General features: G+C 42.7%; 2 protein-coding genes and 2 non-coding genes across 14 annotated transcripts in view; 1 reads left to right on the top strand and 3 right to left on the bottom strand.

Annotated features, from left to right (window-relative positions):
* Positions 1-11,357, bottom strand: part of KLHL18 (kelch like family member 18) — a 47,754-nt gene extending 36,397 nt beyond the window's left edge. For 2 of the 6 annotated variants that reach the window (XM_032458659.1, XM_032458660.1), the window contains exons 1-3: positions 11,011-11,147; positions 7,245-7,389; positions 5,958-6,061 (exon numbers count right to left, since the gene is read on the bottom strand). Coding sequence is in view for 2 of the 6 variants with exons in the window: in XM_006173472.3 (XP_006173534.1) it covers positions 11,011-11,139 (129 nt within the window). In the remaining 4 variants the exon portion in view is untranslated. Of the gene's footprint in view, positions 1-5,957; positions 6,062-7,244; positions 7,390-11,010 lie in introns of all 6 variants that reach the window. The other 4 variants (XM_014558124.2, XM_032458661.1, XM_006173472.3 and 1 more) reach the window with 3 other exon arrangements.
* A 122-nt stretch (positions 11,358-11,479) lies between these two features.
* The window catches only part of KIF9 (kinesin family member 9), a 43,405-nt gene continuing 27,227 nt past the window's right edge, over positions 11,480-27,657 (top strand). For 2 of the 6 annotated variants that reach the window (XM_032458649.1, XM_032458653.1), the window contains exons 1-6: positions 11,487-11,613; positions 12,597-12,846; positions 16,230-16,327; positions 17,840-18,005; positions 19,765-19,871; positions 21,836-22,060. In XM_032458649.1, coding sequence (XP_032314540.1) covers positions 12,810-12,846; positions 16,230-16,327; positions 17,840-18,005; positions 19,765-19,871; positions 21,836-22,060 — 633 coding nt within the window. In that variant the 5' untranslated portion in view covers positions 11,487-11,613; positions 12,597-12,809. Of the gene's footprint in view, positions 11,614-12,596; positions 12,847-16,229; positions 16,328-17,839; positions 18,006-19,764; positions 19,872-21,835; positions 22,061-27,657 lie in introns of all 6 variants that reach the window. The other 4 variants (XM_032458651.1, XM_032458650.1, XM_032458652.1 and 1 more) reach the window with 4 other exon arrangements.
* Positions 14,005-14,076, bottom strand: TRNAP-AGG. Its single transcript has one exon. It is a non-coding gene; the product is annotated as a tRNA-Pro (tRNA).
* LOC116657334 lies at positions 24,669-24,772 on the bottom strand. Its single transcript, XR_004312455.1, has one exon. It is a non-coding gene; the product is annotated as a U6 spliceosomal RNA (small nuclear RNA).

The raw sequence follows: 27,657 nt of genomic DNA on the forward strand, positions 1-27,657 counted from the left end.
TTCTGCTGAGTGAAAAAAGCCAATCTCAAAGGTCACATACCCTACGATTCCATTTATATAACATTCTTGTGAGGAGATGGAGAACAAATTAGTGGTTGCCAGAGATTAGGGGTGGTGGGTGGGAGGGGGATGGGTGCAGTGCGACTATAAACGGGTGGCACCACAGAGATCTTTGGGGTTGTAGAATAGCTCTACATTGTGAGTCATTGTGTATGGAGAGGCTACTGATAACCCTGACAAGAGCAAATGGTGTGGCCTGATATGGCTAACTTACCTGTCTTACTAAAACATAAGTTCCACCAAAGGAGCAATCTTTTTTTTAATTAAAAAAAATTTTCTTTGGTGGGGGAGCTAACTAGATTTATTTATTATTTTTGGTAGAGGTACTGCTGGGGATTAAACCCAGGACCTCGTGCATGCCAGGAATGCACTCTACCACTGAGCTATACCCTCCCCATTCCAAGGAGTACTCTTTCATATTTTCTAGAATAGTCTAGAAATTAACATTCAGTATTTGTTGAATGAATGAATGAACCTTCTGAAGGAATCATCCCGATTTATAATTGAGTCTGGTCATGGCAGTCCCCATTCTGTTGGGCTCCCTACCACGTACAAGTCAGATCCGAATTCTAAACTGGCCCCCACCTAGCCTAAGCTGCTGGCAATTCCCTCCTACATCATCCTATTCCCTCTACTTGGATCCTTCTCCTGTATTTTTCTGTCCCATGAATTACTCCTCATCCTTGAAGATCCAGCTCAAATGCTCCCTCCTCCAAGGGGCTTCCCTGACTTTCAGGCAGTCAGCTCTCCCCTTCCTGTGCACCTGGTACAAGCCACCAGCACACATTATAGCATCCTATTTGTCCCTAATGAATGTCTCCTCATCCAGGCGGAATATCCTTCCCACGGAAAGGGAAGCTAGTATCCTAGCACTTAACACAGTACCTTATTCTCAAGCCTTCTTAATGAATCCTAAAATGATTTCATCATAAAGGTAGCTCTTAGTCCTTCATTTGAGATACAAACAAATAACAAAACTTCTGATAAATTTCACCTCTTATTTTTAACCTGGTTCAGGACTGGTGGAGCTGGTGGGAGGAAGGCACTGGCTTTTGACTGAAGAAAGCATAAGGAGCGTTACTCTCTAGCCTTATCCAAAAATTCATCAGCTGAAGTCAAAGCCTCAAACAAAAGATGATAAGGCTTAGGGCCAACTGGCTGAGGGTTTGACTTACATGTTCATAGTGCAGTCCCAACCTTAGAAGAATAAACAGGCCACACCACAGTTGCCCAATTTAGGTGCATTTCTAACAAGGTGTCATGTAATGAAATGGGGGTAGGGAGTGTGTCCCTTCATCTTGAATGCTGGATAGCTTGCCCACCAGCCCAGGACACAGGCAAAGTACAATAAACATACAGAACTGGTTCAGTCTGGGGTTTTGATGGCATTTGAAAGCACACTGTGTGAAACCCACTATGATGGAGCTTGGGTCTCTCTGCTTTAGGGGGCCCCACTGGGTAAGTGATTCAGGAAGGGAGAGAGGGAGGAAGTGGCTGACCAGCTAGCACTAAAAAAAGACCTGGGCTATGGTCCCATGAAAAGAGCTGGCTAAACATTCAGGCCTGTCCCCACCTCTTCCAAACCCTCCCCCACCACATCCATATCCAGCAAGGTAGAATGGGAGGAAAGAGGGAGACAGGGAGACAGAAACCACTAAACACCTACTTATACCAACCACATGTGATTTACAAATGCTTCTTACTAATCCAGACTCCTGACCATGAGTGTTCAAGGAGTTCAGTCCACATTCAACCCATCTCCCCAGTCGCACCTTCCACCTTGTTCCTTCATGTCAAGAAACATCCTGCACGTGTACTTTCATGCCTGGGCCCTTGAATAGGCTCTCCCCAGCCTGGAGTGCCTCTTCTCACCATGTCTGTCTGCCAAAGTCCTATTCATCCTGCAAGGTACCAATCAGACACCATCTTCTCCATGAAACCATCAAACCCTCTGAGATGCCAATAACTGCTACCCCTTTGGTGCTTCCTCAGGCCTCTGGTGATACCTGTGCAGTTATATCACACTCTGCCTTGTCTCATAGTTAGCTGATGTGTATCTATCTCCCCTACCAATCTTTAAATGCCAAAGATATGGGCTGACTCCTACTCATGGTAGGGTGACTCATGCACCAAGCAAAGCACCACACACAGTGGAATGCACTTCAATAATATGTTGACTGAAGCAGCATCTCAAACGTAATGCCAGGGGCCCCTGCAGATAACTCAGCACTTTTCAGCACTTGAAACATGCCAAGAACTGTGCTGGATAATGGGTGCTTCACATGCTTCTGAAGCTCAACATCTAGATGGGGAGGAAAATTCTCAGACACATCTACTCACTGCTCAGTGTGCCAAGGGGAGTGAGTGCAAAGTGTTAAGACAATGCTTCTCAAACTTTCGTGTGCACAGGATGTAAGACTCACCAGATTCTAGTTTAGCAGGTCTGAGGTGGGGTTTGAAATTCTGCATTTCTTACAGGCTCTCAGGCAATGCAGATACTACAGGTACAATGAGGACACTCTGAATAACAAGGGGCTGAAGTAAAGTGGAAGAGGGAGGGATTACTGCACCTGGAGGGACATGAGAAGAGTGTCTTGAGAGAGCTGGGATTTCACACAGCCACTCTCCACTGACACAGCAGGGCAAAAGAAAGAAAATGGCTCGGGTCTTTGCCCAACAGAAGCATACAGCCTGGCAGGGAGGCAGCTGTGCAAACTTGTGACCGCAAGACAATGCTGAACAGACACAAATGTAAAGTGCTTTACGAGAACAGAAGGAGTGTTTGGACGATTCTCTTCCCTTCAGAAGAGAAAAATACAAAAGGAGCCTTGAAGCTGTGGGTAGGACTCTGCTGGCAGAGGGGAGCAGATACTCCAAGCCAAAGGAATACTGGAGCAAAGGACCAGAAGTTGGAGAGCATAGATCTTAAGCGAGTCATCAGGTGGAAAACGTGGGCATCTAGGAGAGAAAGGAAGAGAGGGGCCAAGTCTGGAGGAACTGGAGTATCAAGAACACTGCTGGAGATCCTAGAAAAGTCACCCAGGAGTGGCAGTCAACACCAACAGAACATCCTTAAGCTTCTCCCTCTTGTATCTCATAGACGGCAGTGACGGATTTCTGTGAGCAGCTTAGAATAATCAGAGATTCAGTTAAATCAGCAGTCCTTCCATTAATCCTACCGAAAACCAGCCACCACCTGCTGCTCCTGCACTCCCACTACCCTACAGCCCTGCCCAGATGTCTCACTGACTTAAAGTGATAGCCTATGACATGTGGAAAAAAGACAAACTTTACCCAACGTGGGCAGGAGTGCCTTTAAAAACCACCAAGAGCTGAGCAGCTCTGTTCTACTTCCTGCTTGCCTGACAAGTTTCTGACCTCTGATTTTCTCTGTGGTATGGAACAGACATTCCTCCCAGAACAAGCCAGAATTGGTCTCTCTTGCTCTGGTTGTTAGCATCATCTCTCCTGACTGGGACAAGAAGGGCAAAGTCCCGTGAAATCCTGTGCTTGCTTCATGAACTATGGAAAATGCATTGTACCTCTCTTAGGTACAACTCTAAGACCCACTCTGCCCTGTCCTGCCCTGATTCTTCGTTCACAAATAAATACTGCCTAGCTTCATTAATTCATCCAATCACTCACTCATTCAACAAGTTACTTCCTGAGCCATACTGTCTTGTGCAAGGAACTATGTTGGGCCTGGGGGCTACCTCTCCGACCTCGTGTCCTTCCACTTTCTTCCTGGGTCACTCTATTCTTATCACACCAGCTGCTTGCTGTTTCCCCAAAGTGCCAACTGTGCTCCTGCTTCACCTGTGCTCATCACTCCCTCCACCTAGAATACTCTTCCCTCAGTTATGCTCAGGGATCCCTCCTTCACTTCATCAGATCTCTACTCAGAGGGCCTGGCTCTGGTCCCTCTAACAAAAACAGCACAGCATGAGTCACTGGACATGTTATATCTACTTATTTATTATCTGCTACCCCCTAGAAGGTCAGCTAACACTCACACAGGCTTTGCCAACTCTGATCACTGCTGTGGCCCCAGCACTTAGGACAGTGCTGGGCTCATGGGGGGCACCGACATATCTGCTGATAACCTGTCAAATGGGAATGAAAGGGAAGCCACACAGAGCAGCAGAATGACGTGATTAGAGCTGAGCCTGAGGAAAAACAATCTGTTGACTGTACCAGCATCCTCCCCTAATGGGTCTGGAAGAATTCTCAGCATACTGCCAGAGGTAAAGAAAGCCCAGGTTAGGTGAAAGGTGGAGAGGGTCTGGATTAGGACAGTGGATTACTAAGCACCTGTCATGCAGACACCTCAGTAAAGGATTCAGTCACAGCTCCCACTCTCTGGAGTTATAATACTGTATATAATTATGTGGCAATTACTGTGATAAATGCCACAACATATGTGTAAAAGAGAGAGGATGAATCAAAGCCAACCTCAGAGTTTCAATCCTATGTGACTAGGTGGATGGTGTGCGATCCTTACACGAAGGGAACAAAAGAAAATATAGTTTAGAAGAGAAAAAGGCTTCATTTTCAGACTTAATGAGTATGAGGATCAACAGGACAAATGGAAATGCAAGTTGAGTGTTTAGGGACAAAACAAGGGGTTGAAATACAGATTTGAAAGTCATTTGTAATCTGCAGACTACGCCAACAAACCTTTAGTTGGAAGACAGGTTAGCACAATGTGTTTCACTGATCCTCAAGATAGCTCTGTCAAGGTCACATACATTTAGATTTTTACAAATCATCCCAGGGGAAAAATAAGCTTATAACGTGTGCATCACTTAAATGTCTATCTCTTAGAGGTTGATTCCTTTTAAGTGACCATTTGAAGTGCAGCCACAGGGCTGAGCTAGTAAAATTCAGCTCTCAACAGCTGAAGCAGCTTATTGCAAAAGCTAAAGAAAGATCACTCCTTAGTGTGAAATGTTTCTGATCAGTGGGTTTGGATACAGAGACAAATTCTCTTTAGTGTCTCTCCAGCCCCACTGCACTGTAAGCAATCCAATCTCACTTGCCCACCTGGTAACAAGTCTTCACCAGCTTATCTTTTTTTTTTTTCATTGTGGTAAAATATACATAACATAAAATTTACCATTTTAACCATTTTTAAGTGGACAGTTCAGTGGCATAAGTACATTCACACTGTTGTGCAACCATCACCACCCTCCATCTCCAGAACTTCTTCACCTTCCTAAAATGAAACTCTACATATTAAACACTCACTCCCCACCCCCTCCTCTCCCAGTCCCTGAGCAATCTCCATTTCACTTTTTATCTTTACAGATTTGACTCCTCTAGTTACTTTATTTAAGTGGAATCATAAAATATTTGTCCTTCTGTGACTGGCTTATTTCACTTGGCATAATGTTTTAAGGTTCACCCATGCTGTAGCATGTGTCAGAATGTCCATCTCTTTTTAGGGTTGAATGATGTTCCACTGCGTGTATGCAATATTATTCCACTGTATGAATGGAACAAAACATACCACATTTTGTTTATCCATTCACCATCAATGCATCCTTGGGTTGCCTCCATCTTTTGGTTGCTGTGAACAATGCTGTTATGAACACGCTTGTATGTCATGTGAATATCTGTTCTGGAGCTTATTTATTTATTTTTGTGGGGAGGGGGAGGTAATTTATTTATTTACTTACTTACTTATTTTTTTTAACGGAGGCATTGGGGATTGAACCCAGGACCTCATGCCTGCTAAGCATGAGCTCTACCACTGAGCTATTCCCTCCCACTTGGAGCTTCTTTTCTGAAAGGCATGTTCTCATCAGATATGCAGCACACTGCCCAGACATATTGGGCCATATCTGAACTACTGATCTTCTATTTTGCCTGCCAAATGCCCAAACTCTGGCCCTTACCTTCACGGCCCTGAACACAGCCGTCAGGTCCACGGGAACACAGGAGCCATCACGGTCTCCTCTGGCCTGCCATTCTGCAAGCAGCTGAGCATCCTCAGCTTCAACTGAGACAGAAAGGGAGCATGTTGTCTTTAGTTAATGCTTTGGAAATAGTCTGCTTCAAGCTTCAGCAGAGTTACAAGACTTTAAAGATGAGATGCAAACAGAACAAAAACTTCTCCTACGACAGTTATTCAGTCACCAGCCAGGATAGTTCCATGATCACCTGCAGTGATCTGGAAGAAGAGTTTTTCATTTCTGGTTTACCTGCACTCTTTAACAAGAGATGCTTCTAGTTTCTGAAACCACAGAAGCACATACTGGGGCAATAAAGCAAGTGTAATCCACTCCAAAAGCCTTAAACTTTACAAAGACTGTATCAGTATATGAACGTGTTTGGCCCACACCTGTTTTTGTAAATAAAGTTTTACTAGAACACAACCAGACTCATTCGTTTATGTATCGTGTACAGCTGCTTTGGTGCTACAACATCAGAGTGGAGTAGCTGCAACTGAAACTGTATGACCCACAAATCCTAAAATATTTACTGTCTGGCTCTTTACAGAAAATGCTTGCCATCTCTTGGTTCACACATTTTGATTCATTCTCTCTTCTTCCCAGCTGGAAACAAGTAATGATATGATCAGTTGTTTGGGTAGAAAAAGGTCTAAACTAACTGTGGGGAAGCTGGCTGCTTTCCATGCCAAAGAGGCAAAGGGAGTGTCAAACCCTAACAAACCACAGGAGGAAGGTAGATGCCAGGTTTATAATTTAGGAGGGGCTAGGAACGCACCTCTAGAAAAACAATGTGGTCTCATTTTCAATCAACCAGCCTACAAACTGAACCAGGCAGTGGTCAAGGTGCAAACAATGGAGTCTCATGTACAAAACAGTAAAGGAACCACCTGCAGTAAGAAGCATCCCCAGACACAGGCTTCTGAAATACACCCAGCTAGCCAGCCAAGCTCCAGCAGCCCAAGGGTGAACCTCATGAATACTGCCGGGCTAGTTAACTGATTTTCCAAGATACCTCCAACTCTTTCCCCACCTACGTGTGAGGCAGCATCAAGCTCTCTCATACATCTCATCAGTGTCCGACTTTAACAGTATCACCCACAGCATAACTCGAAGAAGAAGAAAGAGCAAAACTGACTTTTTGATGAATATGAATTCATCAAGGAGCACATTCTTCCCTTTAGTTCTAATTACTCATTAAAAAGAGGCAATGCTGAAAATAAACACAACTACCTGAAAAAAGTCAGAAGAAAGTCCCAGGAATGCATGATATTCAGAAGCACTGTATTTCCCAATCAGGAGTCATTTCCAAATCAAAGGAGTCAAAAATTCATGTGTCCAGAAGAATAGCAGAAAAAGCCTGCATCTGTCTTCTCTCCTGAAATAGAACAGTGGTGTTGCATCTGGCCATACACATCACTGTCCTCCATGCTCAAAGATGACACTGCAGATGCTGTCTGTCCCCTGCTCTGCTTTGTACCATTAGCAGGCAGGTGAGTAATCCGACAAAGGATGTAAAAGCATCGCTTCCACCAACAAACAGCTGTGGTGGATCTCAGATAATACAGCTTTGTGCCTTGGGCAATCCCTTAATATCTCTAGGCCTCAGGGTTTTTTTCATCCGTAAAATGGATGGCTTTGATAGAGGACCTCTAAGCCTCCTTTTCATACTGATTATTCCAGCTCTATAATTATACCTGCGTAACTCTCTACACTACACATAACATAAAAATGATGTGCATCAACAAGTCCTTCCCTCACTTCCATATCCTCCTCCACCTACTCTTTCATCACAAAATGAGTGTGACAACAAATTAGCTGAGATTCCAGACTCAAATGTGTGGCTCTTGAAGTCAGTTTCAGTGAAAACTGTGTACTTGAGTGTAGTGGGTCAAAAGGAAGTATTCTAATACTGTGCCTTTCACCCACGGAAAAGACATTTCCTTTTGAAGGCTAAATGCTCAGATGTGGGTTCAAAACTTTGGCAGGGGCCTTGGCAAAATGCTGGGAAGACTGATGCCAGCAGATCTTTGAGGAACCATTTACTAGTGGTTGCAAAACAAAGTGTGTGAGTGTGTGTGTGTGTGTGTGTGTGTGTGTGTGTGTGTGGAGAGGAGGCTCCTCCCTCTTCTAAGATTATGGGTCAGTGAATAGTATGCAGGTTTGGTGATCCCATTCTGCTCTCACAAATAAAAAGAAAGGAGTATGTGAGAGAAGAATAGAAATATAGGAATCTGGTAGGTATAAATCTCATGAATAAGAAGAGGTTTGGAGAACACTCATTGCATCTGGGGAGTCTGCCAAATTTGCTGGACCCAGATGAATAGACAGATGAGGCCTGAGCACTGGGCTCCTGGCAGCCCAGAGGAAAAGGAGACGAAACCAATTGTTGAGAAGAGGAGACGAGAACTTCTGTGGATGAAAACCTCTCTACTCAGACTAAGCCTTATGCTACAGGGTGCCAAGAAGTCTTGCACTACTACCCTCCTAAACTTTAAGATAAAATGACTTGCCAAAGAGAAGTAGCATGGCTTTTTCTGATAGGAAAATACTATTCAGTTTGATTCATCATCCAAGATCCAAAGATGGGCTTCATGGGAATTGCTCCCATGACCAAATGGAAAATTTTGCATGTTTGAAAAAGTATGTGCATTTTTCTGAGAGGGTTCAGCACTTTCAGTTTTTCAAAGAGGTTCAAGTCACCAAAGATACAGAATGTGATTGAAAAATCTAATATATTACTCTTTTCTGTTATGCCTCTACTTAACTATCCAACAGGCACCCAAGGAATTTAAACAACAGATTTTCCCAAAAAGAAAATTAAGCAAGGTTCAGGAGTTGGCAGTGAATTCTGAGAAAGTGACATGCCTGCTAATGCTGCCTGTCACACTCTCCCTAAAACTTGGGAAGATAGAAAAGGTGACATGTTGTAAAGGATGAGTACAACTGACTTGAGGTAGATTAAATCACATGCTATCAGCTGAAATCAGTTCAGTCATGTCAGTGATAGAAGCGGCAACAGTAGAGCATGAAAGAACACTTGACCTGGAGTCCAGACTCCAGGAGTCTAGTCTCTAGTCCTAGCTCTGCTCAGTTCAATCTGTGACCTTGGACAAGCCTGTTCTCCCTGTGGACTTGATCCTTATCTGTAAAATGCAAGCTATTCAAGTAGATCAATGGTTTGCAAACTCTTTTAAGGCAATGAACATAATGTTTAGATGAAACATCCAAAATTAATCAGAAGCTAAAATGAATTCAAAGTGGCAGGTTGAACATATGCGTTTACCCCATTAAGTTATTATTCATAAATATCTACTACTTACTGAGTATTCATTACATGATCGTTTTAAGTGCATTAACTAGTGGAGTCCTCAGCAATCTTACTAGGTAGGTGACAATCCCCATTTTACAGATGAAGGAACAGAATCACCAGTGCTGTTTTCATGGCTAATAAGTGGCAGAGCCATGATTCAAACCCAGGCGATCTGGCCTTTTTCACTTCTCTGTGTCTTCCCTGGCTCACCCTTACAGCCTAAATCTTAATCTGAAAATTCTCCCCCATTACTGCTTTTCACCAGTCTACTCACACCAAGTGTTAGTGCCATAACGAGATCACTCTTTTGCTTACAAATCTCTAGTAGCCTCAAAGTCTACTACTATGCAATCACAGTGGACAAAAATTTCTCATTTATATTTACTTCCTCTTCCTCCTTTAGTCCAGCTCATTTTCCTCAGACCTCTTGGTTCCACACTAAAGATGCTTTTCCCTCTCAGTCCACTTGACTCCTCTCCAGGAAAACTAATCTCCTTCAGGAGGGGTTTAGACTGACAAAAACCTTAGGCTAGGCATTATGCAAATAATACCACAAATTTTCTCATTTAACCTTCATACTAAGAATTAGGAATCATCCTTATTTTTACATTTGGAAAACTGATGCTTAGAGAGATTAAGTAACTTGCCCAAGGTTATACCTAGGATTGTAATCCAAATCCTTCTATCTCCAAAGCCGCACTCTTAACTATTCTACTCGACTGTCTCCAGAGGTCTGACTCAAATAAGTGAAAAAGGAAAAGTTTCCTTAACCCTATAGAACAAAGAGATCTCTACATAGTTTTGTTTTTGTTTTGTTTTTTTCCAACAGAGTCCTTCACAAATGCTGGCAGCCTTCTAGCCAAAGCCCACCACGGAACACGGCTTGCAACAGCATCTCCCCACCTGGAGGGCTTCTTCACGTGGCTCAGCAGCTGAGCTAAGGAGTAGCACAGCATGCCTCTCCAGTGGGAACGGATGCAAAGCACAGGACGAAGTCTGGCTCTTGTGCCCAGAATGCCAACAGGGAACAGGTGGTCAAGAAATCCCTCTCCCCACGCAGCCCATCAATCCATTCTCCGAGACCTTTGAGGTGGTGGTGCTGGGAGTGTGCCTTTCAGTGTCGGGAAGGATAGGTGCCCACCTCAAAAGATTTCCAGATCCGAGGTTAAAAGCTCTTAAGAGACAAGGAAGTAATCTAACAATCAAGGGCAAGGAATGACTCCTAAGGAAAAGCCTACACCTCTACAACAGCGCAGCTAACTTCGAGGGGCATAAAGAAACGTCTATGGTGGCAAGAAAAGGTGCTTCCGCGGTGCCCGTCAGAATGTAGAGACGGCCACGGCCACCGCCCCTTCTTACCTAGAGGGGCTGTAAGTCCATTTTCTCTTGTCTGTGTAACAGAAAAGGGAGGCAGGCACCCCAATGTCTCCATCCATTCTGAGGGCCTCAGCGGCGCCGTTCTCAGCCTTTCCTTCTAAGGGCTAAGAGGCTGTCCCTATCCATCTCCCCATTCGGCCCCAATCCCCCTCTCCCACTGTGGCATCTCTCTCTCCCCTACTCGCTCTCCCTCCAACCTCCTTTCCCCACCCCTCTGCGCACTAGACCTCTCTTCCCCTATCCCCCACCTTTCTTCCCTCCCCATTGGGTCCTTTGGCCCTCAGCCTCGCGCCGTCCAGCCCCCGGCACCTTTAGCGTCACGTCGCACAGCTTGCCCTGCCGCCGGATCTCCTCCATGACGCCGTAGCCGCGACTAGGCAACTCGGACACGGAGAAGTGCACCAGGTCCTCCAGCTCCTCCGCGCCGTCCTCCACCATCTTCCCCGGACGCCGCGACTGCGCAGGCCTGGCCGGCCGACTCCAGACTAAGCAGGGCGGGGCGAGGGCGCGTGCGGACAGCAGCCCGGAGCGCAGGGCTGGAGTTAGACGGGCCTGCGCGGCCGCCGTAGTCTCAGACTACTCTGCGCCGGAAGCCCAGCCACCCTGCTTCCTGGTTCTTGCGCATCTTTAGTTCCCTCGCTACCCCGACCCTGACTTCGTGCTTGCAGCTGCCGAAGTCTTTCTAGACTAGTTGGTCCCATCTCGCGTCCTCCTGATTCGGCCCTGACCCTGCCTGTAACTCAGCAGAGGACCGCGGATCTCATTTCCGCCACCACGATGTACTTCCGGGATCTCCGGAAGCGGCCCGTTGCCACGGCGACTGTGTACACAGCCCGGCAGCGGCAGTGTGCTGGTTTTGGGTCTCTGCTCACGCAGCGGTCGTGCTGCTGGAGGGCTTCTGCCTCCCGAGCGGTGAGCGGGGGTCGCGCGCCGCTGGGGTTGGGAGAAGGGAGGCCGGAAGGGGGTTGTCCGCCTGGGCGGCAAGCAGTTGCTGAAATCTGAACACAGCCCGAGTGTCCCCCAGCTTGGTTCGCTGATCTGTGAAACCCTGACCGGGGAGGGGGCGGTATCGCGGGGACACTTTCAGCCTAGCTGCGGCTTAGGGTCTTCGGATCTAACTTTCCTAGCTCCAGGAGGGTCCTACGTCGCTCCTGAGGTTTACAGACCTCTAGTCTTCTGAACCCTTCTGTATTCGTCGGTTTTCTAACTGAAGGGGCTTCGGGATCACCAGCCCCAATCCTTCGCTTTACAGACACGGAAACCGTTTTAGAGAGGGACAGGAATGGTCCCAAGGTCCCACTGCCTCCCAGACTCCACATAGGCATCCAGCATGTTGGGTTAGAAAAGGGGGAAAGGTCAGTTCTACCTGGATCTGAGTCTTTTGTTTAGCTCAAGGCTAGGTGCAAATGCACCTGGACCGAATTTGGGCGGGGTTCAGATGCTGCTGCCTCTCTGGTGGCTATGAGAGTTCAACATGAAAGACTCTGTTCTGGACAGAAGCTCTGGAAGATAGGGTCCTACCTGGTCCTCTCCCTTTACCGAGCTTTCAGGGGTGCTTGGTGGCGATTCTGTTCATTCCCACCCCTAAAACAAATGAGAAAACCATGAGCCTCTCAGCAGGAAGGTCTTCTGGTGGCCTCAGCGGTTCTCTTATTTACACCAGAAATATCTAAGGGTGGTGCCCATGAGAGAGAGGCATTCCCTACTAGGTCCTGAGGCAGAAAGACCCTACTAAAAGGAAGGACTTACAAAAAGGAAGAGTGTGGTGAGGGGCTGAAGTTGGCTTCTTGCCGTGGTGCCTGGAAACCAAGTGTCCTCCTGGAAGGGCTGTGGGCTCAGGATTGGAGGTGGTGTGGGAGGGGAGTGACATCATGCGCCCTTTGGGACTCTCTCAGTAGTGACTGAAGATGGACCTACATGTGGAGATTGAGCCACCCTCTGACTTCCAGCCATGACCATGACCATCACCACCAATCACCATTTTCTTGAGCACCTGCCCTGTGCTGGGCACTGTTCTGGACTTTGAGGGGGGATTCAAAAGAGATAAAAGGCACAGTCCTGCCCCTTAAGCTGCTTATAATTTAATTTGGGAGCTGAAACCCACTCATATGATGCGGCGTAAGAACGGTGACAAGCGTTATTTCAGTAAGTGCAAGATGGCATGGGGTCCCCAAATGTCTGGGTGTTGAGGGACCACTGGGTAGGGAACTCACAGGAGGGATGCAGTTAACAGAGAGGGCTTGCCTTAGGTGGATATGGCTCGTGGCACAGGTGGAGCCATGGGTGTAAGCATGGGGAGGGCCTTGGGAAGCACAGGTAGGATGATTGCATGTGCATGTGCATGTTGGCAAAGTGCTGGGCAGAAAAGGGACAGGCTCTGAGGGGAGGGCTTTTCTTGGAACTGGCCTGTGCTGACCTTGGGCTGTCAGTGGGTAGGGGCCGCTGGGAGGGAGGCTTGGACATCCGCCCCTAGAGCTGCCCTTCATGGTCCCTGGGCAGCATCTTAGCTTTCCTGGGCAGCAGGATGAGCCCTCGGACTGGTTTGGGGAATGGTTCCCAGAGCTTTAGAGATGGAGTGTAAATGTTTGCTTGAGTCCAAACACACCTCCCCCCTACTCTCCATTTTCCAATAGCCTAGATCAAAGTGAACTTGAAGATGAGATACTCTCTTCAGTTTCCTCAGTTGGGGAGTCATGTTAGAGCTATATGTGACTTTGTATTTCTAGAGCTCAATTCTGCAAACAAAAACTTTAGAACTGAAATTGGACAAGCCATTCTTCTTACTCACATGAATACCTTTCAGATTCATTTTCTCAAAATTAAAAGATCTGAATTTGGCCTTCAAAAATCCCATAGTGGCCTGGAAAATACATCCATAAAATAATTTCTTGAGGAATGTGAGAAGTGGTCACACACCCTACAGCAGGCAAATATGAAAGTAACATGTTTGATTATTTGCTTTGACATCTGAAGGGCTGGTAATAGGGATTAGAGTTTTATTTTGCCCACTTGTTGAAGCTGTAAACTGAAAGGGCAGGGCTTGTCTCTACTTAACTTGCTTCTGTAGAGATACTTAAGGCCACTTCATGATAGTTAAGATAATTGTGAGAGGAAATCAAGTGGTGATCACAAGTTGTAATTAGAAATGTGGAGGGACATTAATATTTTAAATATCTGGAATCATGTTTATCAGGTAACACTCATTTAACCTCTCTTAGATAATATCTATAACATGTTAATATTCTTTTTTTTAGAGGGGAGGTAATTAGGTTTATTCATTATTTTTTAATTAGTTTTTTTTAGTGGAGGTACTGGGGATTGAACCCAGTACCTTGTGCATCCTAGGCACACACTCTGCCACTGAGCTATACCCTCCCCCTGTTAATATTCTTTATTTAATGTGCTTTTTTTTAAGTGAAATAATTACCTAATTAAAAGAAATCTGTCATGCGTGACTTTTTCTTTACAGTCCATCTTGAAAATTAGCTTTTTAAAAATATTAAACATCTTATCAGTTTATTTGTTAGAGGCTTTGCAATAGCACGAGCAAGCTATTTTTTTTCCCTTAACAACTGTGTTGATATTGCTGTTTTCCAGTTTGAAGATGAAATCAAGTCACCTCCCTATGCCTCATGTTTCCCTAACTCTTCATAAAATCAGTAATTCCTCTGCTGGTTGGCTTTTTCAAGTGTCCAGGAGTTTTCTTTAGCCTTAACTCCCCTATTCTGCCCCATGAAAGTACAGGTTATTTTAGGTGTAAATGCCTCATTTCTTATTGAACTGGCCCAACCCAACCAGGGACATCAAAAGAGAAGTGTATGTCGCAGCACATGTCCTGACCCTCAGGTCTTGTCTCGATTCAAAGTCTGTTTTGTGTATTGTGGCACATTAACTCTAAATGAGTTTTTAACATTCCTTGTATTCATGGTTCCATAAAAGTGAAATTACTGAAATCTGAGAGCCCAGTTTTAGGACTACATGGCCATAAACTCCTTGATGCTATTGTTCAACTTATATTTTAGAAAGGAAAAAGAAAAAAAATTAGAATTATCTTAGAAAAACTTATATGTAAAATTTGAAATGTTTCATCTTGGAACAATTTAAAATTGTATTATGTTAATTTGCCCAATAGTTTTGAACAATTAAGTTATTTGGCATATTTTCATAGACCTTTAACTTGTTTTCTAGTATTACTTAGCTAGATTTATCACAACTGGTGATGATTACAGATGGATTTTTAGCTTTCCACAGAGCTTTTGACATTTTCTCTCAATACTTAATCCTTTGTCATCAGTGTATAAGAGGCACCTAAAAAGCAAATTAAGTTTTAAGTCCCCCTTAATGCAATAAAAATCAGTGCAATTATTACTTCTGTTTAAGAACCCTCTTTGCTTCCCCGCCAAATATCCACCCTATATCCATCCTGGTTAGAACCAGAATTTACCTTGTAATAGTATTAAATAGGTTTACCCAGACAGTCTCAGGAGAGGGCCTGGTGCGAATTTGACCAATGAGACTAGTAGCCAATAAAATGTAAGCTTTCTTAGTTATCATTTGGAGGGTGTACAATTGAATTTTTAAAAATGTTTATGAAATACTTTAATTGGACAGGATATTAGAGATCAGTTAACTCTCCCTGCAATACAACAATCCATTTTGTAGCATCTCTACTAGTTGGCATCTTGACTTTGCTTGAGTGTTTATGGTATTTATGGCCCTTCCCTTGAGAAAGTCTTTTCTCTTATAGGACAACTCTATATAATAAGAAAGTTATGTACCTCCCTGTCAGTTATATCTATAAGCTTTCATACTATTTGATGATGCTACATTCAACATTTATTTTAACATTTTATTATACATGGTAATTATTTGTGGTACTATAAATGAAGGAATACAAATATATGTGTGTCTACCTGAAAGAAAATGTATATACATAGCTAGGTTTTAGGAGAGGCAGAGGAGGTAGGGGACTGTGATTTTTCTCTCAATGGAGTGGCAGAGAAAAAAGGATATTTGACTATATAGGCTAGATTAAATATACTTCCAGGGAATCTTTTTCTGATCTAAGTTAGTCTAATGGAGGTAGAGGAGGAGATGCTACATCTGAAGTAAGGTATGTTCATGAAAAAAAATCAGTTCTAATTCATTTCATAGTATTTTAGAGGAAAATATAATGAATAAGGCAAAGTATAAGTGGACTCAAATTCAGAACATTTCTAGAAACCATATTTAAAGTTAGGCCACTGAAGGGAGCATTCTTTTTGCTTTGAATTTCAGTCTCTTAGGGGGTCATTGGTGGAAAATGGTGAGACCCCCTATAAAGTAGGAAGTACATGGTCTTGTGGAGCAGCAGCCTGTGGGCAGAGCACTGAGAATGCTAGGGGGTAAAAAGGAAGACTGGCTCTCAGTGGGAGAGGAAAACATGGACCACATATCACCCTTTTCTGATATTCTGATATGAATGACACCTCCCTTCTAATTGTTGTTTGATGATTGACTACTGAAAATGTTTGCTGTCTTCTTTTTAGCTAGAATGGGTACTAGGAAAAAAGTTCATGCGTTTGTCCGTGTCAAACCCACCGATGACTTTGCTCATGAAATGATCACATATGGAGATGACAACAAAGTAAGTGCAGTGTGTTTGCCTTCACCTGTCTGGGCATCTCTCTGTACCCGCTTGCTACAGTATGACCCTGTTTGCAAACAACCTTTTAAGGACCAAGACAGAATTGGTAAAAGTTCAGATGGAATCTAGAGTCCTTCAAGTCCAAAGCACTCCCCTACAATGCTGTTGAGGAAGCTCATGAAACTCCCATTTTAAATTGCCTTTTTGGTTAGTAAGTTTACCTTATCCTTGTATCTGACACAAGACTAACACTTATCAACACTCACAAAACTTTCTGGTGACCAGATCTGCCATTATACAATCTCCCAGGAAGTACAGTAGGAATGTCTTAAGTTGATTACTGTTAAACTTACCAAAGCAGATGGCGAAACTCTTACTAAGAGAACTGGAAAGATTTATCCATCCCCATGTCCCTACCAGTGTCCTGAGAAGTTTTCAGAAGCCTATGACAGGCTTCAGACACCTTGAGAGTATGGGATGGTTCCATTCAGCAGATGTCTGTGGATCTCCTATGGGCAACATTGAGACATTCTTTAAGGGAGGAATTCAAAGGCCACCTTCTCAAGAGTCGAAAGTCCTAGCAGTCAAAAGGAAACTCACCTGCAGCCTTGTGAAGTGCACCCTGCTGGACATGGCTTCAGTGAACACTGAAGCACAGAGCATTTCTTACCTGAATGGACCAAGCCTCTCTCTGTTGATATTTTTTCTGCATGTGGCTGTGTCTTGGCTTTGGATTAGGGCATCCAGGATAAGATTCCAGTGAATGTCTGTTTATATCAGAAGCCCCCATTTCAAAGATTGGAATCTACCAATGACCTAACTCAGTATGTTTCTGATCCAGCTGCTACCACAGTGGTTTGCTATAGAGGGATGAAAAACATTAAAAAAAAAGTTGTTTAGGAATCTTTACATCTAAAAATCTGCAGATGACAAGAAGGTAGTCACCCTCAATCTACTCTAATACCAGTGAGTAACTGAGAAGTCCAGAGCCTGTTCTGTGACCCTCATTTCATCATTACTCACACTGGCCCATAGCATGTATGTGGGAGTAGGTGCTCACCACAGTGCTGAGGAAGTCCTTACCGCCAGGATCCAGAGAGATGGGGCTCAAGCCCAGACCTCTGTCACCAAGCCCACTGTTCTCTCTGGCCCAATTGAAGGCCTCCTGGTGCTTAACTGAATTTGTCTAAAGCTTGTTTAATGAGAACATGGTAAATGTTCTTGACCCCATATCATAGATGGGGTGAACCAAGACAGACAGCACCCTGTAAATTAGGGTGAGAGGTGTGGAAACTAACAAGTGCTCCAGTCTCCTGATCCTTCCACCTTGAGGGGGTGTGGTGTCCCTGCAGGAGCTTCCTTCCCCACTCCCAAAGATCGTCCAGAATACATGGGAGTCCCTGTTCTTCCTAAAGTAAACCTTCCTAAAGTTCCTTCCAGGTCAGGCCTTGGCTATCAGTGACTTTTTTATACCAGTTTCATAACAAGTTTTCGCTCTCTCTCTCTTCCTAGACCATTGATATTCACTTAAAAAAAGATACTCGGAGAGGAGTTGTCAATAACCAGCAGACAGACTGGTCATTCAAGCTGGATGGGGTTCTCCATGATGCCTCCCAGGACCTGGTTTATGAGACAGTTGCGAAGGACGTGGTTTCTCAGGCCCTTGATGGCTATAATGGTAATTTAGTTAATTAACTTTTGTTTTACATAAGAATCTGCGGAGATCCCCTCCCCACCTACCCCCTAGTATGAGGTGCAAGTATTTTATGGTGAATAAAATAAAATATAACTTCACTTGCTAATTTTTGTTTGCTTATTTGTCTATTTCCATGTTCTTATGGTGGAAAACTTATTTGCTCAGTGACATTGTGGGCATGGCTTGATCTGTGGTCCTGGGAGCCTACCTTCACAGGAAGATTTAATGAGCCTGGCTCTGTCTAGGTCATGGGGATTCAATTATTATCCTGTTTCCACTCCCTCAAATATTAGTTTTTAACATAATGTCTTTATGGTAAATTTGATGTAGTCAAAACATTTTTCTCTTGGTTACCCACTAGGAGCTATTTCCATTCACTCTACCAGCACAATCAATCTGTTCATATTCTAGTATGGGATTATTTACATATTTCACTAAAAACTTGAGTACAGCTTGATATTTCTTAAAAGCTTAACCAAAAAAAGCTTTCTTAACAAATTAAAATTTATTGGGAAAATCTTGAAAAGATTTAAAAGTCCTTAGAAAAAATATATCACAGTTTATAGACTTTGCCCTGCATAGTCTGGTGGCTCCTGACTAGAATGTTCCCTGTTTGCAAGTTTTAGATCTTCTGTTTAAAAATCCGTTCAGTGTAGATGCCCAAATATTGTATTCTGTGTGTGATACATAGGTGTGGTCCTCACTGGTCCTGAGGGGACGGGGGCCTGAGGAAGTGGAGACAGAGGAGCTAAGGCCCAGGGAGGTTAAGAGACCCCAGGAGGTTAAGAGTTTTGGGTGCTGTGGAGCCATAAATGGGCTCTGAGTCCCGGCTGAGCTGATTACTTCCTGCACTTTTGTGCAGGATTAATATCTATTAGACACTGCTTCTGACTCCAGCTCAGATGCTGAATTAGGGCCCCTTGTGTAAAAATCTACCAATCCCAGGAACTAGAGCATCCACGTGGCAAGGGCAAACACTGATTTCCACAGCCCAGTGTTGCCTGGGCAGGTCTGCTGTGAAAATGCCCAGAAGCAGCATTTGGGATGGGGTCAGGCTCAGGCTGCCCAAGCCAGGAAGAAGAGCAGGTAGGAACTGGAGCCCAGGGTGACCGGTTTGTGTCCCAGCAGCCTGGTGGTGATGGTAGACCCAGAGCACATGAAAGGTCCAAATGAAAGTCTTGCCGGAGAGGGCAATGGGACTAGATCGGGACTTGCTCACAGTGCTCTGTTTAAGTGGCCTGGCAGCCCTGTTTGGTCCTGTGGGAACTTGCAGTCTACAAAGGAAATGCCCTTTTCACTCCCATCTCTTCCTGGTGATTTTGAAAGTCCTTCTTTCCTCCTGCCTGGCCAGCCCCGCAGGGAGGCCCAGCCCAGAGAACCTGGCAGTTCCTGACCTTGCTAAAGAAGGGCTGAAGTTTAGTGCACTTATCTCCCTTGTCTTTCTAGGAAAATCCTCACTTCCTCTGTTCCCTGGGATTCCTTGCTCTCCTCAGAATCCTGAGGAGTAGAGCACTACAATGGACCCCAGATTCAGAGAAGCCTTCTGTGTTTTGAACATTTGTATCTCTGTTTCCCTGCCCCCGCTGCCTCCATGGCAGGAATTCCTGATGTCCTTGGCTACTCCTGATGGCCATCTTCACACCAGGGCTCTGGCTGGCACTGGGGATGCTGCAGGGTAGGAGAACTCACCTTGGAGCTATCTTCCTGGATGTCACCAAGATGTGTTTTGAAATGTTTGCAGGCACCATCATGTGTTATGGGCAGACGGGAGCTGGCAAGACATACACCATGACGGGGGCAACTGAGAATTACAAGCACCGGGGGATCCTCCCTCGTGCGCTACAACAGGTAGAGAGTGGGCCTATGGGTGGGATGCCACACAGGTCCGCTGTCTTTACCCCAGATGCTGCCCATCCCAGGCCAGCTCCTGCAGAAAGAGGGGTCCAGGCCTCAAAGGAGTTGCAGCCTGTAGGGGAGACAGGATATACGTGGTGGGTGGTGTGTGTGAAAACCAGGAGTTTGGTTTCCAGACTCTGACCTATACTCACGCTGAGCCTGCTTCCTCATTTGTGAAAGAGGGAGTTGGACATGCTGACTGGTTTCTTGCTATTCTGATGATCTGTGACCTTGTAATTGAGGAATTAGGAGTCCTAACCGTGTTCTTTCCTGGTTTTAATGAGAGGGATATGGACCCTTGCACAGCTTCCTTACTGGCCTGCTCTGGCTTCTTCCACCACCTCAGCCCCAGAAAAGAGCAAAGGGTAGAAGCAAGGCACGGCATGAGCTTTCAGGACTGAGTCAGCCCTGAGGGTCTGGGAAGTGTGACTTAAGATAGGACAGAAGGGCTTACCTTTGAGTTCTGCTAGTCTGGGTTTTGTGAGGACCCTCTTTTTGGAGGTGGGAGGCAAAGGACTTTTCCCTAAAAGCATCTTGAGGTTTTAAAGCTCTGTCCTGTAAGAAGTGAAAATGTCTGTCTAGTGTATAACCATCCATGCTGTAATTTTTTGAAGCAATATCCTTAACATCCCACTGTCAAAGCTTCAGTAGCTCAGCCTCTTAGACTCTAATAGTCTAGCCCAGCGCTGCCCAATAGAAATATAATGCAAGTCACATATGCAATTTTGACTTTTCCAGTAGCCACAGGTCAAAAAGTAAAACAGGTGAAACTAATTTTAATAATATACTTTAATTCAATATAGCCAAAATATTATTTCCAAGTGTAATCAATACAAGAATTATTGAGATATTTTACATTCCTTTTCCTTACACTAAGTCTTTGGAATATGATATGTATTTTACACTTAACAGCACATTTCAATTTAGGCACTAAATATTCATCAGAAATAGTAGGCTCTGTATTTAGATTTGGTGGGGAGGGTATAGCTCAGTGGCAGAATGAATACCTAGCTTGCATGAGGCCCTGGGTTCAATCCTCAGTACCTCCACTTAAAAAATAAATAAATAAACCATAGTTCCTCCCACCCCCTAAAAAAGAAAAGTTTAAAACAAATTCTACATGTGTATTTAGATTTCACGAAATTTACAGCTGAAAAAGCAGATATATAAACCCAAGTTGTTCCAAACATACTTAAATGTTTACCAATAACTGAATTTAGCATTAGTTTTATATTTTTAGTTAAAACTAAATAAAGTGTAGAACTGAGTTCCTCATTGCATGAGCCGCATTTCGAGTGCTCAGTGGCCACTGAGCTAGTATCTACCATATTGGACAGCATAGATCTAGACTGTTAGAGCAAGGGGGTACTTCAGGGATCATCCAGCCCAACTCCCCATTTAACAGATAAGAAAGTTAAGGTCCAGAGAGGGGAAAGGACCAGCCCAAAGTCACCTGATGATACGAACTGGGGAGAGTTATTAGGAGTTGAGAAGGCTGAGTTCTGGCTTGGCTTCTTCCCTTACTAGCTGAGTGAGCATAGATGGGTATTACCCCTGCTCTGCTCTAATCACAATGGAGTTATGTGGTTGGAGTTAAGCAATGGATGTCAAAGAGGATTATATGTGGTAAAACTCCACCAAAGAAGATACCTTCACTTCTGAGTCCTTTCTGTTCACCATGCCTCTATTTCTTGAGGCTGTACTCAATCTGCAAGTTAGGCCTCAATAACCTACAATATGATAATAAATATCACCCGATGGAGCTACTAATAATTGTTGTTTTTGATGATCGTCACATCCACTAGACTCTGAATTCCTTTAGTGCAAGGATTCCCTCCTAAGGTAAGAAATTCCCCTAATACTGATGGGTATTTGGAGCTCTGCTCTTGGTGACTTCTGTCCAATCTCCCATCTAGGTTTTTAGGATGATTGAAGAACGCCCCACGCATGCCATCACTGTGCGTGTTTCCTACCTGGAAATCTATAATGAGAGCCTGTTTGACCTCCTGTCCACTCTACCCTATGTTGGACCCTCGGTCACACCAATGACCATTGTGGAAAATCCTCAGGGGGTCTTCATTAAGGGCTTGTCAGTTCACCTCACAAGTCAGGAGGAAGATGCATTCAGCCTTCTTTTTGAGGTGAGATGAAGTCTAAGGGTTCCTTCCTTCCTCTCTTTCTTTCCTCCCTCCCTCCTCTCTTTTTTTCCTTTTCCTCTCTCCCTCCTTTTTAGTTTTTTACTCACTTTGATAACCAGAATGAAAATTAATATATACTCATTTAGCAAGTTCAGATAGTAATGAAAACATATAGGAGCAAAAAATGAATTCACTCATCTGTTTTCCACATGTGGCAACAGTAATGTGTAGGTTTGCTTATTTCCTTCCAGTCTTTTTTCCTGTGCAGTGTTTTTTATTTACTTAGTTGAAATTGTCCTTTTTATTCTTTTTTAGTTTACATTAAATCATGGGCATCTATAATATAGAAAAAAAAGAATTAATGTCTTTGGTATATAAAAGCTCTTACAAATCAATGAAAAAAACTCCCGGGATATGTTATTCTTTTAAAAGTCATGTAGATTGAAACTCATACATTGCTGGTGTAATGTAAAATGATGCAGCCATTTTGGCAGTTTCCCAAAAAGTTAAACATTAATTTTATCATAGGGCCTAGCAATTTTACTCCTAGGAATCTACCCAAGAGAAATGAAAGTATATGTGCACACAAAAACTTGTATACAACTATTCATAACAAGATTGTTCATGATAGCCAGAGACTGGAAATAAGCAAAATATTCATCAACTGGAGAATGGATAAACAAAATATGGTACATCCATACAATGGAAAACTATTCAGCAATAAAAGGAAATGAAGCATTGATACATGCTACAACATGGATGAATCTCCAAAAAATGCTAAGTAAGAGAAATATAAAAGATCACCTGTTGTGTGATTCCATTCATTTGAAATGTCTGGATAGCCACATCTATAGAGACAGAAAGCAGGTTAGTGGTTGCCTGGGAAAGAGGGCAGGAAGTGACTGCAAATAGGCCTGAGGGAACTTTTTGGAGTGATGCAACATTTTAAAATAGAGTGGTGCTGATGGTTGCACATTCTTGTATGTTTATCTGGTGCACATAGCATGAATTTCTCTAGGTAAAGCCAAGAACTGCAATTGCTGGATTATAGAATATGTATGGCTTTAGATTTCTTAGATGATGCCAACTGTTTTCCATAATGGGTGTACTCCCACAACAGGTTATCAGAATCCTCATTATTCTGACCTTAAAATTTTGACTAATCTGACTGGCGTGAGTTGTTTCGCGCTGTGGTCTTGGTTTGCATCTCCCTGATTTCTGGTGAGATTAAGGACCTTTTCATGTGTTTATTGACCAGTTGGGTTTCCCTGCTCATGTCTTTTATTTTCTTTATAGATATCCTTTTTCTTTCTCTTACTTATTTGTATAAATTCTTTACATATTCTGAAAACTAGTTCTTTTTGCAGTTATATGTATATAAATAATTTCTATTTCCTGTGGCTTGCTTTTTTTCCCCTCAATCTTGAAAAATATTTTTGCTGGACATAAAATTCTATTTTAGCATTTGTTTTCTTTTACCACATTAAAGATATCATTGCAAAATTATGGTTTCCATTGTCACTGGTGAGAAGTCAACTGTTGGTCTATTCAACAGTCTTTTAAAATTATGTTAGTCTGGGTTCTCTGAGAAGCAGATGTCAGGATGGGATTAAATGTGCAAAGATTTTATGAGGGGAAATTTGTGTGTCAAGGAAGTAGGAAGGGAGCCAGGTAAGGCTGGATAACCATCAAGCCATGATGCTAGTCTTACCTCAAGTGAAGGGAGGGAAAGTTGGGTAGAAGCATCCTAGACTGCCATGCGGTGTAAAGAAGGTTCAGTGTAAATAAGTTGGGAATCTTTGAGCCAAAGTTGGCCAAGTAAGAACAGATCTGTATTAGTATCCCTGCTATATTCAGTCACTGATGGGAAGCAATCTTTCTTGTGATTTGTTATACTTCATGAATCTGAGGATTCATGTCTTTTCTATCAACTGAAAAAAATCTCAGCCATAATTCTTTTGAATATTACTTCGTCCTTTTTTATCCCAATTATCTCCTTCTGGAATTATGATTAAACAGACTTCTGTCTTCTTCACTCTGTTCTCCATGTCTCTTAACCTTTCTTTCTTGTTATTTATCCTTTTATCTCTAACTTAAAAGTTCAGTGGAATTCACCAGTAAATCCATCTGGGCCTGTGATTTCTATTTTGGAAGGTTATTAATTATTAATTCTATTTCTTTAATAGATACAGGTCTGTTCAGGTTGTCTATGCCTTCTGCGAGTTTTGGCAGATGATGTCTTTCAAGGAGTTGGTCCATTTCATCTAGGTTATCAAATTTGTGGGCTTACACTTTTTCATAATATTATCCTTTTAATATCCATGGGATCTGCAATGATATCCCCTCTTTGATTTCTGATATTAGTGATTTATGTTGTCTTTTTCTCTTAGTTGGCCTGGGGAGGCTTACCAATTCTATTTGTCTTTTTAAAGGGTCAGGTTTTGGTTTCATTGATTTTCTTTATTGATTTCCTATTTTCAGTTTCATTGATTTCTGCTCTAATTTTTATTATTTCTTCTCTTCAGCTTACTTTGGATTTAACTTCTTCTTTTTCTGATTTCCTGTGATGGAAACTTAGATGATTGATTTTTAGATCTTTTTTTTTCTTTTTAAAAATATGGAATACTTCATGAATTTGGGTGTCATCCTTGTGCAGGGACCATGCTAATCTCTGTATGGTTCCAATTTTAGTGTATGTGCTGCCTAAGCAAGCACTCTTCTTTTCTAATACATGCATTCAGCAGTGTAATTTCCCTCTAAGCACTGCTTTCATGGCATCCCACAAACTTTGATGTCATGTTTTTATTTTCATTTAGTTCAAAATATTTCTCTTGAGATTTCTTCTTTGACCCGTGTGTTATTTAGAAATGTATCATTTAATCTTCAGATGTTTTGAAATTATCTAATTATATTTCTGTTATTGGTTTCTAGTTTAATTCCATTATTGTCTAAGAGCAGACATTGTATGATTTCTATTCGCTTCAATGTGTTAAGGTGTGTTTCATGGCCCTAAATATGGTCTATCTTAGTGATGTTTCATGTCAACTTGAGAAGAATGTGTATTCTGCTGTTGCTGTCTTGTAATTTTTTCTTGATAGCTGGACATAAAGTACTGGATAAAAGGAAATTCTTAACACAAGTTCCCATGGACAGTTCTGGTCTGAGATGTCATTCTCTGTATCTGCCTGTCTGTCTCTGCAATTTTGTCAGCGATTTGCCCTGTGACCTCATTTCTCTTACAGATTTAAGAAGGGTTGTTGATTTTTCAGTGTGTTTAGCTTTTTACTTGTTGTTAGGATAAAGTGATGACTTTCAAGTTTCTTCCACATGGAACCAGAAAGCAGAACGGTAATCTCTTCAGATTTATTTTCTATTTTCCTTATTCTCTCTTCTGCAGATTAGTATTTAATCTTCTCTTTAATTTAAAGTATTCTATTTTGTCGTTTCCAAAAGTTCTATGTTGTTCTTTATAAACCTTGCTAGTTATTTTATAGAATTTTGTTCATTTCCTGTGTTTTTGATTCCTTTATTTCTTTAAACATGGTAAACATACTTATTTTATATTCTCTACCTAATAATTCCACTATCTTAACATTCTGAGAGTCACTTCTGCAGATATTCTTTCTGATTCTTGCTTATGGTACCTTGTTTCCATCTATGTTTTGTGATTTGATTATAAGCTCTACTCCCTTGGACCTTTATTAGTGGGTCTTCTTTGATGCTTGGGTTGAGAATATGTTACTTTAGAGAAGATTTTTCTTTCAGGTGCCTGGGGACATTCCCAATCCAGGGCCTTTTTAAATCAGATGTTTATTTTAAGGTTATCAGAACTTTAAAGTAGTATATACTTGTGCCCCAATCTCATGTTTGGTTGAGGCTGTGATTGTAAATTCTTGGAATATATATGTATATGTATATGTATATGTATATGTATATGTATATGTATATGTATATGTATATGTATATGTATATGTATATATTTCCCTGTTCTGTCCAGAGATAATGCCAGTGCTGAAATAGTTTCCCTCCTTTCCACTTTCTGCAGCAGATTTTCCTCTATTTCCCCTTTGCTAAAAGTTATAGACTTCAGGGACATGGGTTAGCAGACACTTTTCCTTGGGTAGATCCAAACCTTTTTCTGACTTCATCTGCATAGTTACATTACACGGTGTTGAGTCCAAACCTGTGAAGGACCCCTCCCACAAAGACATGTACACACACACACATGCACAGATAGACAAAGACACCTAGAAACACCAGGCCTCTGAATCAGAAATCAGACCTTTATTACTCAGCCTCACAGTGGTCGCAGTGGTTTTAATAATACTGTAGCACAGTTTCCTACACCCCAGGTCCCCATAGAGCAACACAGTGAAGGCAGATGTCACATATGTTTACAGAAGGGAGGGGGTGTCTATCTTACTGGAGAGGAATTTCAAAATTGTGAATCTCAGGGTTTATATAGGAGCTGCTACATTTACTTCTCTTCTCCTCTGTGGGGATAGAGAGAGATTGGAGGTGGAGAGGGGCAGATAGGGACAAAAGGGGAGAATGAGAGAGAGCGTGTGGTTTATTTTGGAATGTAAGTAAATTCTCTCTTGGGAAAGGAGGGGAAGGCCTCTGCACTGAAAGTTAAGCATTTGGCTCTGAAGGAGGAAGAAAGATTTTATTACCCTTTGTATTGGAGCAGACAGCTTGGGTAGGGGGATGGAAGTGGAGGGAGATGGGGAAGGAGACAGGTGGCTCCAGGTCTACCACCTTCAGAATGTGAAGAGCTTTGGGAGAAAGAGGAGATTTTCTCTATCTTTATAACAGGTCAATTTCATTGCTCAGAGAAACACCAAGAAATTCAGCAAGGAATGTCTGACAACACCCAGTTTGCAGGTTGCTCTCAGGACATTAAGAACATTGGTTCTTGTTTATAATTCCTGGATTCCTGCTTCTGCTTTGTGTCTGGCCCCTAGGTATTTTGCCTTACTTTCTTGCAATCTCAGCCATGCATTCAAAAGGAAGTTTAAAATATTCTGTCTACTATTTTTAGGTGATTTGCAGTAGGAAGGTTTCTGAACACTTAGTCCCTTGTATTGCGAGAAGCCCCTTTAAGTTTTGGGCTGAGATACAGTGCAAAAGGTGTAGGGCTTGGAATTGGGGAACCTAGGCTCAAGTCCAGATTTCTTTCAAGCTCTGAAGCCTTAGTGTTGAGCAAACCATGAATCTCTCCAAGCCCCAGTTTGCTCATCTGTAAAAGTGGAGACACTTTTTTTTTAACCTATCATTATCCCAAGGGTTGTTATGAGAATCAGATGGGATCAAGTATTTTTATAATTGACTTGTAACATTATATTAGATTCAAGTGTACAACATAATTCAATATTTATATACACTGCAAAATGATGACCACAATAAGCCTAGTTAACATCTGTCACCATACATAGTCACACATTATTTTTGTGTGTGATGAGAACTTTTAAGAGCAACTCTTTGTGACTTTCAAATATGCAATACAGTATTATTAATAGTCACCATGCTGTACACACATCCCTGTGACTCATTTATTTTATAAATATCCTGAAGTGGAATTGTTGGATCATATGGTAGTT

This window comes from Camelus ferus, chromosome 17, assembly GCF_009834535.1.
Source record: "Camelus ferus isolate YT-003-E chromosome 17, BCGSAC_Cfer_1.0, whole genome shotgun sequence".
In the NCBI taxonomy this organism is placed as follows: Eukaryota; Metazoa; Chordata; class Mammalia; order Artiodactyla; family Camelidae; genus Camelus; species Camelus ferus.